This window comes from Helianthus annuus, chromosome 9 (genome assembly GCF_002127325.2).
Source record: "Helianthus annuus cultivar XRQ/B chromosome 9, HanXRQr2.0-SUNRISE, whole genome shotgun sequence".
NCBI lineage: Eukaryota > Viridiplantae > Streptophyta > Magnoliopsida > Asterales > Asteraceae > Helianthus > Helianthus annuus.
The window spans coordinates 181,915,783-181,929,942 of NC_035441.2; the positions used below are offsets into that span (position 1 = coordinate 181,915,783).

General features: G+C 34.0%; 2 protein-coding genes across 2 annotated transcripts; one reads left to right on the top strand and one right to left on the bottom strand.

The window, feature by feature from the left end:
* Positions 1 to 360: 360 nt before the first annotated feature.
* LOC110879976 (probable alpha-mannosidase At5g13980) lies at positions 361 to 8,373 on the bottom strand. Its single transcript, XM_022128530.2, has 28 exons — positions 7,869 to 8,373; positions 7,703 to 7,786; positions 7,359 to 7,447; positions 7,110 to 7,284; positions 6,875 to 6,994; positions 6,711 to 6,797; positions 6,565 to 6,636; positions 6,368 to 6,481; positions 6,179 to 6,279; positions 6,001 to 6,094; positions 5,744 to 5,911; positions 5,138 to 5,221; positions 4,978 to 5,043; positions 4,533 to 4,589; positions 4,232 to 4,451; positions 3,997 to 4,136; positions 3,189 to 3,254; positions 2,963 to 3,022; positions 2,818 to 2,886; positions 2,681 to 2,728; positions 2,498 to 2,617; positions 2,342 to 2,407; positions 2,152 to 2,264; positions 1,952 to 2,036; positions 1,753 to 1,863; positions 1,527 to 1,670; positions 868 to 936; positions 361 to 779 (listed from the first exon to the last, which is right to left on the bottom strand). Exons 1-28 carry the CDS (start codon positions 8,073 to 8,075, stop codon positions 522 to 524), a joined length of 3,087 nt encoding a protein of 1,028 aa, XP_021984222.1. The 5' UTR covers positions 8,076 to 8,373; the 3' UTR covers positions 361 to 521.
* Positions 8,374 to 10,984: 2,611 nt separating this feature from the next.
* Positions 10,985 to 12,475, top strand: LOC118481852 (replication protein A 70 kDa DNA-binding subunit C-like). The gene is made up of 7 exons (XM_035977157.1): positions 10,985 to 11,137; positions 11,242 to 11,509; positions 11,623 to 11,722; positions 11,820 to 11,947; positions 12,073 to 12,157; positions 12,226 to 12,317; positions 12,426 to 12,475. The coding sequence occupies exons 1-7, from the start codon at positions 10,985 to 10,987 to the stop codon at positions 12,473 to 12,475; spliced, it is 876 nt and encodes a 291-aa protein (XP_035833050.1).
* The last annotated feature ends 1,685 nt before the right edge of the window (positions 12,476 to 14,160 follow it).

The following is a 14,160-nucleotide window of genomic DNA, read 5'->3' on the forward strand; positions in this document are numbered from 1 at the left end:
AATTCATTTATGTCAATCTAGCATATAAAAATCTTCGTCTTTGTTTTGCATTTACAAGAAATATTTATTATATAGTTTAAATTATTCAACCCGTGTAACACACGGGGAACTAACCTAGTTACTAAATATTTCAATTGCTAATGTATCATAGTGTGGGTTACGAAAGTGCCGATAGATAGGCCCCGTTTGACCCCAAAATATAAACCTATTCAAGAAGGCTTCCTTCCGGCTCAAGCTTTTAATAACGGAAGCAAATTAACTATTTGAACTTTTATGGGAGGCAAACAACATATCACTAGACCACTAAACACCGAAAACAACGGAAAAATTGGCGAAAATTCAATAAACGCTTGATCGAAGTTTAAAAGAAAAGAAAAACAAGATTAAGTCAATTATTATTACTTCTTAACAATCAAACGTCCGTTACAGATCTATCAAAAGACAACTTATTATGTGATCGAAAAAACCCTAACATCTCTAACACATGGTTTTATTTAAATGTAAACAATCTAACCACTAGATCAACTTGAACCAGATCTTTGCAGTGAAATATCCGAACTGACCAATCTCCTAGAGATTGCCTTACCAAGAGTGACGATAAAGGTTCGTATTTCCATCGGGGCCAGTTCAACAACCATCTTTTGCGGGTCAACAGGTCCACCCCTCGGGACTGCAGGTTCATCATTCTTTGACCCCTCCACTTTCCACACCAACCTTTTCTTTTCCATTTCCTCTCTTCCTTGGTTAGCAGATAAGCTCATTTCTGATACTTTGGTTATCTTAAATAATTCAAAAATAAAAAATATATATATTATGAACCAGTCTAAACAAGAAGTAGATTATGATGAACCGTATGTCGGATTTTACCTTCCTCTTTGTAAATAATTTCTTCAACTCGACACGTGTTATCACCGAGAGATCCTTGTCCTCTCCTATCTAAAACCATAAAGAAAAAAAAAACAACTACCACCTTAGTTTGTTGCAGTGTTTTAGAACACAACAACTAAAAGAAATATAAAAGGCTACAACTATCTAAAGAAGAAAACGAGTTGAAAGTCGTCCAAAACAGAGATCGGTACAGTACCCGTACCGGTACCGAATTTCAACAAAACTGGGTACGGAATGCAGTACCAAATGTTTTGATACGGTACGAGGTACGAGCACGGGTATTGGTACCGGTATTTCGGTACGGTACCCGTTTTGGTACCGCTTTGTTTTTATTTTATTTTATTTTTTGAGCACTCGTACGGGTACCAAATAGGTAAAATCGTTACGAGTACCAATACCAACGGGTACCAGATAGATAAAATTGGTATGAATACCAATATGATACGGATACCAAATAGGTAAAACCAATACAAGTACCATAAAAACCATAATACGAACTAAATCATAATATAAAAAAAACTCTTGAAATTCTATATAAAATTCGGTACCAGTACCATTTTTCCCCATACCAATGCCGAAAGTACCGAATACCGAAATCAATAAAACTCGGTACCGATACATGTAAAAGAGCAGGATACCTCATATAAGTGTGCCAAACGGAGAAGAACATTTCCATCTTCAAGCTCCTGAAGTGTTAGCAATACAACATTATCAGGGAGACTGTAGGTGGAATCCATTCCCGAAAATTTGGACACCTGGAAATTCGTCCCTTTGTTTCCATCCTGTAAAACACGATATAGTTTTTAACAGAATAACTTTCTATGCATCTTCAAAGCAACGCTAAAAATTGTACTTTTATTTCACCTGCTCAGTGAAGGCCAAAAGAAGCGGAGAGTAGATCTCTTGACCATACGATCGCCGCCACTTGGCGCCCTCTCCAAGCGGGTCGATCCTAACATAGTATTTCCCTTGAACCTGTACGTACAAATTCCTTAATGTAAGAGACTAGCAATGCAAAATACCAAACTTGCATCACTAATGCGATTAATTGTTAAATGCTTACAGCTAATCCTCTACAATCGTTACCGACACAAACTGTTTCATTTAAAGCTTCGGCAACACCTTTTCCATCATCATACAGCAGCCTCCTACAAAAACGATTATGCATAATTACATATTTACATATGTATAATGTGTGACTGGTTCAAAATTGTTTTAAGTGTTAACTGTGAGAACTAATGACATCATCAAGGAAAAACCTACCTATGGAGCATTAACTCCAATTGCCCATCAACAATGCTGGATCCACCAACGGATCTATCTACCAAAACCGAGAGTTCGCTTTTTTCGTCTTTTAGGTAAATTCCAAGATTTATCTATTATGAAATAATCCAACTTGAGTTATATACATGAAGTCGAACTTTGTGTTGTATATGCAAATGAAAGAACATACAGGATAATAATTTCCTGCGATTGGTTGATTCACTTCAAGATCCCAGTCAGCTCTGTAGTCTCTAATCTGCAACAGAAATTTAATTTCAGATATGATAAAAAAAAAAATTAAACAAAAAATCATATATTAAATTGTTGACATAGTGCTGCGGCATACCCGTTTAATGAAATCGCGACCGTTAGAATCGGAATAAAATGTTTTATCGCTCTTGATGGTGGTTGTGATCTGAGTTACAATCTCTTTCCCAACTCCATCTTCAATAGGTATGGGGCCCACCTGAAGTTTCGATGATTATGATAAACATATACTAGAAAAACACAAGTGAAGGAAATAACTTACAGTGAATTCGACTTCAGCATGTTCCTTATTTTTGTACACTCTAGTGACCTACCATAAAAAAACTCAATAAAAATAATAAATAAATGGATTTATTTAAAAACTAATTAAAAAAGGATGTTGATCGTATAATTTATTACCTGGTAAATCCATGGATTTATTTTCTGATGTACTTCGTCGTATATTGTCCCCTTCAAAACCGTTATATTCTGAAATTTTATTGAACATTAGTAATTTGGAAGTGGTTATAAATCATAGGACATGCGTATCAGAATATCTTTATACCTGCTTCTGAGAACCGATAGGATATGTACCGTTTGGACGGAAAACATATGCTCCAGATGCCTAGACGAGAAAAAGAAACACTTATGAGGGTCATTTGCTGACATGTACGAATAAACAGTGTCCACATAGACGTATATCTCCACGTAAACAATAATAAAAAAATGGTAAATGAAAATAATAATAATAATAATAATAATAATAATAATAATAATAATAATAACACTACCTGCAACCCCGTAGTGCCATCAAATCCAGCATAATAGCTATATGATTGCTTCACAGAGGCTTCAATCTTTCATAACCCAACACCAGACAGATTAGATACACATTAGCAATATAAAGGATCATAATAATATATATAGCTTAACCAACTATTTCAAATATGGAGTAGAACTAGGGGTGCAAATGAGCTGAGCGGTCAGTGAGCTGCTCGAGATCGGCTCGAGAAAAAGCTCGAAACGAGCCGAGCCTTATCGAGCTTGAGCCTAAAATTAAGCTCGTTTATTTATCAAGCCCGGGCTCGAGCCTGGCATGTGAAGCTCGTCGGGCTCAGAGAGCCTTATCGAGCCATAATGTAAAATTAGTTTTTATTAATATATAATAACATTTACCCCTCATATAAAGTTGTCTAGTAAACGAGCCGAGCCGAGCTTATTTAAGCTTGTTTACAAACCGAGCCCGAACCTAAAAATAAGCTTGTTTGGTAAGTGAGTCTGAGCCCGAGCTTCAGTTATTGAGCTCACGAGCCTAAACGAGCCTAAACGAGCCCTATTATTTATATTTTTTTATTTAATATATTAAACAATATATCATAATCGAGCTGATCCCGAGTCAAACTCGAGCTTGAGAAACTACCAATGAGCCAAGCTCGAGCTTTGAAAACAAAGCTCGAGCTCTCATAAGTTAATCGAGCTCGAGCTCGGGCTGGGGGCTCGGCTCGTTTGCACCCCTACGTAGAAGAACATTCAGATAATCAAAATACATATGGCATGTCTTATGAAAAATACTGAACGAAATAATGATAATGTACTTACGGAGCTTTTACTATTAACATACTGAGAAAGCTTTCCGTCACTTCCGGAATATATCAACTTCAAATTTCCAGACCCTATTTCTATATCATCGTTTCCTGTGCCAGTGTGCTTGTAAAAAGCTTCTTTTACAAAATTCGAAGCTGCATAGTAACATTAACCAATATTAAAAAAGATACCGTTCTACGTTCAAAACTTCAAATCAATGTAACCTATATAAACTTATAAAATATATTACCTGGTTTATTTGTGCTAGAGATGACGTACGTGCTAAAACCCAAAGGCGGTACAGACGCTGTAAACGCAAGCCAGTATTTGGGAGTAGAACTTGGTGTTTTACCCGTATATGCAGCCGCGTAGTAATTTCTAACGGATATAGATTCTTTTACTATAGGGAGAAGCTGAGATTCAACTTGTTTCCCACTGGAATCGTAGACTGCGACATTCTCACTCACAACCTGTTAATTATAACGTATGCATGATACAAGATTTATACTAGAAACCAGATGACCAACATGCATAACATATGTAAAACTTACTGGAAGTCTTATAACATCAGATCTCTTCCACCCCAAGGGATTGTAGATAACAGCCACCTACGGTAAATGTAATAAGATTCATTTAATTTACGAGTAAATTACGTTTTTGGCCCCTGTGGTTATATCACTTTTACTATATTAGTCCAAAATAAGGATTTTTAACATATCTGCCCCCATGGTCTCTATAATTAACCATTTTGGCCCCTAAGTCTAAAGATCATGGGGGCCAAAATGGTTAGTTATAGAGACCATGGGGGCCAAAATGGTTAGACTTAGGGGCCAAAATGGTTAGTTATAGAGACCATGGGGGCAGATATGTTAAAAATTCTTATTTTGGGCTAATATAGTAAAAGTGATATAACCACAGGGGCTAAAAACGTAATTTACTCTTTAATTTACCGTGCATATGCAGATAGATATATGTTAATTACATATACTCACGTACCAACTTTTTGCCAGATGAAAGATCGGCTTCGGTTGAAGGGCAATAGCTTATGTTTAGAAGTGGACACTGGAAATCGATGAAGAAACACATTATTAAATATAGATAGATATATGTTAAGTATATTATTATATATATGTGTACATATGTATTGCATCGGTACCTGATGAATATTGGATGCTGAGCTTGAACATCCAGGTTTTGGTGATATCATGCAAGCTATTGATTCTGCAACTACCACTTCAGCCTGCAAGAAATTAAATTGTATTTCTGACCAGTTTTCATGTTGAAAAACACAAATAAAGTAGAAAAATATTAGAGTAAAATGTCATTTTCGTCCCTGGGGTTTGGCTAGTTTGCAACTTTCGTCCAAAGGTTTGTTTTCCGCATTTGGATTCAAAAGGTTTGAAATCTTGCCATTTTCATCCGGCTCGTTAACTCCATCCATTTTTCTGTCAGGGGTATTTCCGTCTTTTTTGCTAATTTAACAATTAGGTCCTTTTCACTTTATGTAAAAAGACTGAATACCCCTGAAAAGGACCGAATTGACTTTTAACTTAACAAAAAAGACAGAAATACCCCTGACTTAACGGAGAACCATGGATGGAGTTAACGAGCCGGATGAAACGGCAAGATTTCAAACCTTTTGGATTCAGATGTGGAAAAACAAACCTTTGGACGAAAGTCGCAAAATTGGCCAAACCTCATAGACGAAAATGGCATTTTACTCAAAATATTATTTGCAATAAAAAATAGAATTAATTTACACCTCCTTTTGACCTATTGAGAGCCGTTTTGCATAATCATTAGCCACATGTTGTTGAGAAGTACCACTAACAGCATCGTGATGCTGAGCAATCCCCAAAGCATCACCCAAATAGTCTGTAGTGGGCCCTGTTTTATTCCTTCCCTTCATTACTTCCAATTGTCTTGCTGCCTGATATTAATTGAAGTCAAATGAAAATCAATATCAGACTTTTTAACGTTAACGGATAACGTGAAATAGTTAAAAAACGTGTCACCCACCAGATAATAGCCACTCAACATTCTGACATAGCCCTTTAGACCTGCCCTGCTAGTAAAGTATCCAGTCCAGTAGGCATCTATATCGCTTGCATATCTAACAAATAAATTTAGTGCTTAAAATATCAGCAATATCTTAATATGTGATTGTGTATTGTAAAATTTCTGTTATTGTACTTACGGAAAATAGTCGTCTTCTTTGAGAGGCCATGAGTCAGTCTCAGCATGTTTAGCATCGGTGTATATAGATGGCGTTGAATAGAGAGCATTGACCCGGCCATCCTGTATGCATATGTAGTCAAAATTCAAAAACCAAACAAGAAAATGTGGCAAGATGTCAAGTTCAGAAAGGATTGATAGAATAACTAACTTTATTGACATAATGAATAAACTTATCCATATTCCGAAACCATGACTCTGCATACTGATATTTGAAGTCGGTCCCCATCGTCCACATTACATGATTTGTGCGAGTAATGTTCGCCTGATAGTATAAGAAAACGTTAAATAATTATTTGGTTAATCTTTCATCTTGAGCTCTTTTAAGAAAAAGTATACAAAACAAACCTGTGATAAGGCAGCAGCAACAAAATCATTAACTCGTTCTTCAACATTGTAATCAAACAGGTCGATGTCATCCTTCAGTATAAAAGACAAAATTACGTTACATGTCTCGAACATTCTTAAACCTTAAATTTTATTTAATAGGTTACCTGGACAATCGGGGAATCATCATTAACTTCAAAGTAAAAACCACCAGGTGGAGGTTCGTAGTTCTCGGGGAAAGCACCAGCGAAAATCTGTCAAGATTGATGATCATGTTAGATAGTAATTCCAATTAAAAAATCGATAATAGTGATACTAGAATTGAAAACACCTGTGAAGATGAACCAAGACTCTTGGAGCCCCGCCAGATAACTTCAAGACGTTTATCCCCTTTTCGCTTAGCTCTATCTTGGTAATCAATTCGCCCAAAGAAAACAGAATCAAATCCAAGCTAAACAACCATAAGAACACAAGTTTAGATGAGTTAAAAACATGTAGCAAGATTATAATCCAAGATGCATTGATAATGGCGGTTTACAGACTATCGATAGAACAGAATAACTAACCTCTGCCCCCAATAGGTAAGCCTGCACAGCCGAATGACCAAACGGGTCTATTTGCCAACCAATCCGTGGCGTTACATTAAACTGCTCTTTTATAAAGTTATGCCCGTACGTTGTTTGATCAATCATATCAATATAATGCGGTGCAGCCTCATCATGCATACACCAACCTCCATTTCTGCCAAACAAAAAGTCAAAAACCACCTCATCAGAACCAGCATTACATCATCAACTCAAACTCTATCTGCTTACATCATCTCGAGTTGACCCGAGCTAACAAGGCGCTTCACTATCGCTTGTGTCTTCTCACTCTGATCCCTCCACCAACGTTGGAAAAACGCCTACAAACATTCATAACATCTAACATTAACCAAAGAGCCTAACTCACCCAAAAAAAAAAAAAAATCAATAAAAAAAAATACATGAACCGAAAAAAAAATCTATATGAACCAAACAGCCCTAATTCATATATGCCCTAATCAACTTAAACTTTCATAAAAAACTATTTCAATTACAAAACCTATCAGATATCAGTTTCTAGAGTGTCTGTGCAAAAGTCAAAGGTCAACAGTGGATTCAAAGAAGATCAACAACACCTGTTCAACATAAATAAACTTCCGATTCTTATCGGCCAATAACGCTTGAATCGTCGAATCAAGCACGTTTTGAACACAGGCTCCCTGTATAATTGATGCACAAATTAATTAAAATAATTAGAAATTAATGCTTATGTATGATATAAAATGGAATTAACAGATATACCTGAATGGAGTTATTGGATCCAACATAATACTGATCAACAGTTTTCAACCAACCTACGTCATCATGCGTATGCGCAACCAGATGAACATTAAGCTTCTCCTTCACAACACCTTGAGCAGTATCGTAGATCATATACTTCGATTCAACACACACAGTGACAGCACACAGTAGTAGGAACAGCACCACACAGACTCGATAATCCGCCATTGCAGACGGTTAACACTGATCAAAACAAGAAGTTGAATGATTTGAACAAGGAGTGTATTGTTTGACAAAGTAATTAAATAAAACAATGGTGAAGTGTGTGACAAAAACGACGTCGTTTTCCACGGGTAAATGATTCGGAAAACAGGTTTATGCGATCGAGTTTTTTTTAACGGATAAAGTGTGAGAAACGAAAGTAGCAAAAAAGATGACTCGGCGGGTACTTTGCTTATCCGATAATGGACCCCATGGAAGACGACGATGGCCTGTAAATTTCGACACGTTTAGTGATAAATTAATAATTGGCATATCGTGTTTTTGATACAGGATTTCGTCCATATTTTAAGAATGGGGTTTGTTTGTTTGTTTGTTATACCATTATTATTTTAATAATATCTTATTCAGGTATATATCTGAATTATCTGATCCGATAGATATTTATTGTTTGTATTAAGGATTCTCTGAATTGGAAGTATGCAATCTTTTCTTTAACATTTAATATTTTGAGTAAACTGTCAAAATTAAGGCTGGCAAATCGTGTCTTAATAGGTTTAACAGGTTTCTGACAGCGCGCACAACATAAGTTTCAAACATGATTACGACTCGTTTAACTACTTTCTACCTCATGTTTATAAAACAGTTTTATGTTTTATGTACAAAGATGAATAAATGATAGATCCTAACATTGTAATTTTAATTATTTTAAAAATTAAAAAAGTCAAAGGGTGTATTTTTCAGTCAAACAGGTCTAATCGTGTCTTAACAGGTACCCAATTGCCAGCCCTAGTCAAAATTATATCTGAGGTTTATTTTTCATTTTTTTCCTATTTTAGTTCAAAATTCAAATCTTTTGAATATCTGTTTATTTGGTTTCAATTTTATTGTTATTTTCATTCAAAAACAAAATCTGATCAGATTTTTCAGTTAATATTCAGTTTTTTTCCTCCCTTTTAATAAAGAGAAAAATGGTCAGATTTTTTTATTTGCTGTAATAAAACGTTAAAAAACCATTTTGCCCTTCATTAAAATGGAGAAAAAAGACAAAAAAGACTGAATATTAACTGAAAAATCTGACTGTATTTTGATTTTAGATGAAAATGGCAATAAAATTGTAACTAGAGGTACTCCAGATTTAAAAGGTTTGAATTTTGAACTAAAATGACAAAAGTGACCAAACCTTAGGGACCATTTTGGTAGTTTACTCTAATATGTATTTATGTCTTGTCTTTGTTAATATTTTAAGCAAGTGTATCACACATGGGGTTGGGGTTGTAACTTTAGGGTGGACGGTGTGAGAAAATATAAGAAAAACCAGAAAAGCTTGATGTGGTGCTGATGTATCATACGGGAAAATGGGACGACACCCTCGACCCTTATAAGTTATGTTTTGCCATTTTGGAGACTGAATCGGTGGAACTCTATTGTTGATTGGATTAGGCTTAAAAGCTGGATAATGATATAATCAATTTAAAAGTTTAAACTTAAAGAAAAGGTAAATAAAAAGATTAAAAGGTAGGATTAAAGAAAGGAAAAGGAAAAAGTAGGAGTAAAGGGAAGAAGTGTAACTTTCTATGTATAAAGTTAAGATATAAGTTAGTGATAGTAACATTATTATTATTTTATTAAATAAGGACAAAATGTATGTAGGAACATTAAAACTAACATCTATATATATAATAAATAAATTAGATGTGGGACACGTGTCCCTACATCGTGCAACTAAATAGATCATTTGGGCGAGAAACAATAGGGAACAATTACATATCCGCATTCGGATCCCGTGTTGGGTATCCGTATGAAGTTTGGTGACCCGAGTATATAAAGAATGAAAAAAAAACCCTAACTCAATGAAACCTATCAATTCTCCCATCTAGATCGGCCGCCTCCGGTGGTTCTACTCCAGCTCACACAATCTTCAATCTTCTATTCGTTGATTCATGATCATCCTATATGATTCAAGGTTTGTATTCTTTATATTTGGATTCACTTATGATTTCTCCTATTTTTAGGGTTTACATCCGATGAGTAATGTATCTATGGTTTACATCCGTTGATTCTTGATCATCGGATGTAATTCAAGCTTTGTATGTTTCGTATTTTAGTTCACTTATGATTTCTCCTATTCTTATTGAGCATATCCTAGACCATATATTCACCACTAATTGTTCTTTTTAATGTATTTAGGTTTTACATCCGCTGATTCATGCTTATGTTTGAAGGATTTTGTTGAAGTCTATGTTTTATTTATTTATAAATCACAAAGAATCGTGTTGTTTATCCTCCAGGTATAGATACGTATCAGTAAAACCTGTTATGTGACTTATTAGTATAGATTAGTATAGATCTGTGTATTACTTTGTGTTTACATCTGTTCGTTAATCCGTAGATAGTATCAGAGGTGCAATTCTACAAGTTGTTAGTGTTTATGTGTTCCCAATTTTTAAATTGAAATGTTATTTTCAATTTATGCAGTCCGATTACATGAATGGTAAGAACCTCGAAGTTCATGTGGTTCTTCTTGTGCATTTTTTTGCACGGTAAACATCTATTCATGTACTCAATTAAAATATATTAATCAAATATATTTTTTTAATACACATATTATAGAGATTTAATAAATCTTCTGTGTATGTTTTTTTGAATTTTGTAATTATACAGAAAAAATTGGCCTTATAAATAGAATGTATATCTTATATTAATGGCATGATTTTTAAAAAAATTCAAAACATACAAAACTAGGAAATTGAATCTTCTAAATTTGAAATGTAACCGACAATCATTTCTTAAAATAAACTTGATTGATGGTCTTTTTGAAACTTCCAAAAATAGTTAACAATCATTCCAAAAGATTAACGTTATGTAGTTTATAAATTAGTTTACGGATTTAGAGCTAATAATTTTATACCACTTCAATGGAGAACAATAAGATTACTATGTTCCGGTCACTCGATGCTCACTTAACTAACTACACCATCAAGGCCAAGATCATATCATTGTGGCATAAAAAAATGAATGGTGATGAAAAGCAAATATATCGAGTTGATATGTTGTTGATGGATGAGGAGGTTACGTGTTTTATTTTATTTTATGAAACTTCCTAATAATTTATTATAGATTATTGGTTATGCATGTTGATGAACTTAAATACATTATGTATTATTGATTTCAGGGTTCATTTATGCAATGTAGCTGTTTGAACAAGCTTTTCAAACGGTTCCTCAAGCATTTGGTTGTTGATGACTGTTTATTGATTTACAAACCATCTCTTGCGAAAGATACTACAAAGATAAAGGTTACGGGAAAAGATCAGAAGCTATCTTTGTATCCATTCAGTTCTGTTCTGAAAATAGAGAATTGGTCTGGGCCTCGCTACTATTTTCGTTTCACTGATTTTAAATCTGTGTTGACCAAAAAAGTTCCAGCTAATACTCCTATAGGTATGGATTATTCACCAGTTATATTTAACTGTTCTATATTTTTATCAAAAATATGTTAATACTTTTTAAATAGCGAAACGTATATTAAACTAACACATTGTTCTGTTTGGTAGATTTTCTTGGATACGTGGTTGTGTCTTATCCTATTGAGGATGTGGATAAAAAGGATGGCACTAAAGCCAAACGAATGAACCTAACTCTCAAAGATCTCCAGTAGTCACTTTAAATACATTACATATATATATACATATATATAGATTTCATATTGTATAATTTTGTATTCTTAAAACGTAAACAATTTATTGTACAGTGATACCAAGATTAGTCTTACATTATGGGAAAACTATGCAATCGAGATGTCCGATTACATGAATGGTAAGGACCGCGAAGATCATGTGGTTCTTCTTGTGCATTTTGGCACGGTTAACATCTATCAAGGTACCCATTTCAAATATATTTAATGAAGAAACATAATAATATTCAGCTATTTTATTTTCTTATATATATGTAGATTAATAAATATGATATGTATGTTTTTTTTCGATTTGTATAACATTATTCAGAAAAAATTGGCCTTACCAATATGTTTGAAGCAAGTCGTCTATTCATTAATTCTGATATTGATGAGATAAGAGAGTTCAAAGACAGGTATTTCTGTCTAATTTTGAAATTAAAGTTAAACTGTTTTTTTTTTAAATACATTACTCCTCTTCTAGGTATGTGGAGAAGGAGTTTTCTCAGTCGTTTTCCAGTAAACACTCATGTTCTCAAGTGATATCCAATGTTGAAGAACACTTTCTAAATGCTGGTGACTTTGTGTTCAATGCTTTCATTTCTTCCATTGAAGTGGTACATTTCCTACATAATGTATTTTTTTGTTAATTGTGGCTTATATTCTAATACTTTATTATAATAGGAAAAGAAGGTTGTCATCGTTGGTACTGTTATTGCAATATCAAATCATAAGCCTTGGTACTATTTAGCATGCAATCATTGTAAGAAACAAATTGAAGAGAGATCTCAGCTGGTTGAAAAAGAGGACGGCAGCTTTGACGTTTTAGATCAGAATATCATTGAGTGTACAAACGGTGATTGCGAGGCTGTTGACATTACCCCTATTCATCGGTATAATATATATTTTTTATTTAATGGTTATTGTATTCATCCATAACATATAATCTAATTGCATGTTTGGATTTTGTTGTTTATTGCTGCCTACTAGATACAAGATACCTCTAAGGGTTCAGGATTCGACAGGGACTGTGTCTTGTACGTTGTTTGATTATGAAGCTATTAAGCTTTTTAAGAAAACCGCCAAACAACTCCTGGATGTTTATACAAAGGTACACCTTTTACCTAATTATCCTTAATTTTATTAGGTTTGTGGTTAAAATGTATTCAATTCATACATCTGATACAAAATTCATTGTTTTAAATAGGTTGACAGTTCCACAGAAGGAGGCTTTCAAACACTTCCAACTGAGTTTGATACGCTGATCAACAGAAAGTTTGCTTTTCAAATCAAAGTTTCCAGTTATAACATTGCTAACCAGTCGGAAAACTATGGAATTTCTATGTTATCTTCTGATGATGACATACTCTCAGCGCTAGAGAAAAAATGGAAAATTAATGAGGTAATTTAGTAGTACCCAAAAAATATTTCTAATGTAAACATCTTATCAAACCACCGATCACCCTCCCCGCGGGTGATCCCATCACCATTATTCTTAATATACAACTTTGTGTATATATTTGGTTTTTTGTGTAGCTTGATCAGTCTGAGTCAAATGTTCAATCCCTGTCTGATTCGGTCAGTAATGTGAAATTCATATCTAAGGTAACATTTTAATTTTGCACAGTGTCTCTTTTCTTAATACAACAATAACCATGAAAAATAATTTTGAAAGTTAGTATTTTATTTATTCTGCAGGAATCACAATCTGTAATTGGTGACAATGTTACACCAGAACATGTTGATGTTACCGATCATGGTCAGTCAAAGTTGGAAAACGTCAAACGTAACCTTCAAGAAGTTTATGATGTTGATGCTGTTGACAGCTCTTCTACTAAACGTCCGAACATTCCGGGTGATGTTGAAATAAAAGATGCTATCAAGTTTGACCTCATCACTCCAAAGTTAGAGAAATGAAGGAATCTGCCCATGGTCTCGATATGAATTTCCATTTTACATATGTTGGTGTTTATTAAAAGTAAGTAACCTCAGTGACTTATAATTTTGTTGAATCACTACTTGAATACCATTTCACATATTCATAAGAGTATAGTATTTTTTTAAACGATTTCTTATTGTTTGTATTTATTTTGTTAAGTTATTTCACTAATACATAACTATCACAAAGTAACATAAAATGCATAACATTTTTTGTGTGGGTCAAAGGGAAGTTGGGCCATTAGGAAAACACTTTTTAATTTTGCCTGTATAACGTTTCAAAATAATCAATTGGAGCCCAAGATATGATTGCCCCAATTGATCCAATAGAAAAAAAAAACCACATTCACCAAACAATTTAATTGACCCATTATTTTTAACTTATTTTTGTAAACTTCCTGCACTAAAGGCCTTTCAAAATAATAACAAATCGAACAAACTTTCCGCATGTCGTTACTCCATGTAAAAAGTTAATAATTCT

What these genes read in the sequence shown, in the direction of transcription:
- LOC110879976 (XM_022128530.2), bottom strand. Translation starts at nt 8,075, where the DNA reads ATGGCGGATTATCGAGTCTGTGTGGTGCTGTTCCTACTACTGTGTGCT. An exon ending in ATGTTAATAGTAAAAGCTCC is followed by an intron (nt 3,255 to 3,996) that starts GTAAGTACATTA and finishes GGGTTATGAAAG; the next exon opens with ATTGAAGCCTCTGTGAAGCA. An exon ending in ATGGCACTACGGGGTTGCAG is followed by an intron (nt 3,023 to 3,188) that starts GTAGTGTTATTA and finishes TTTCTCGTCTAG; the next exon opens with GCATCTGGAGCATATGTTTT.
- LOC118481852 (XM_035977157.1), top strand. Translation starts at nt 10,985, where the DNA reads ATGGAGAACAATAAGATTACTATGTTCCGGTCACTCGATGCTCACTTA. An exon ending in ATAAGAGAGTTCAAAGACAG is followed by an intron (nt 12,158 to 12,225) that starts GTATTTCTGTCT and finishes CTCCTCTTCTAG; the next exon opens with GTATGTGGAGAAGGAGTTTT. An exon ending in AGAACACTTTCTAAATGCTG is followed by an intron (nt 12,318 to 12,425) that starts GTGACTTTGTGT and finishes TTATTATAATAG; the next exon opens with GAAAAGAAGGTTGTCATCGT.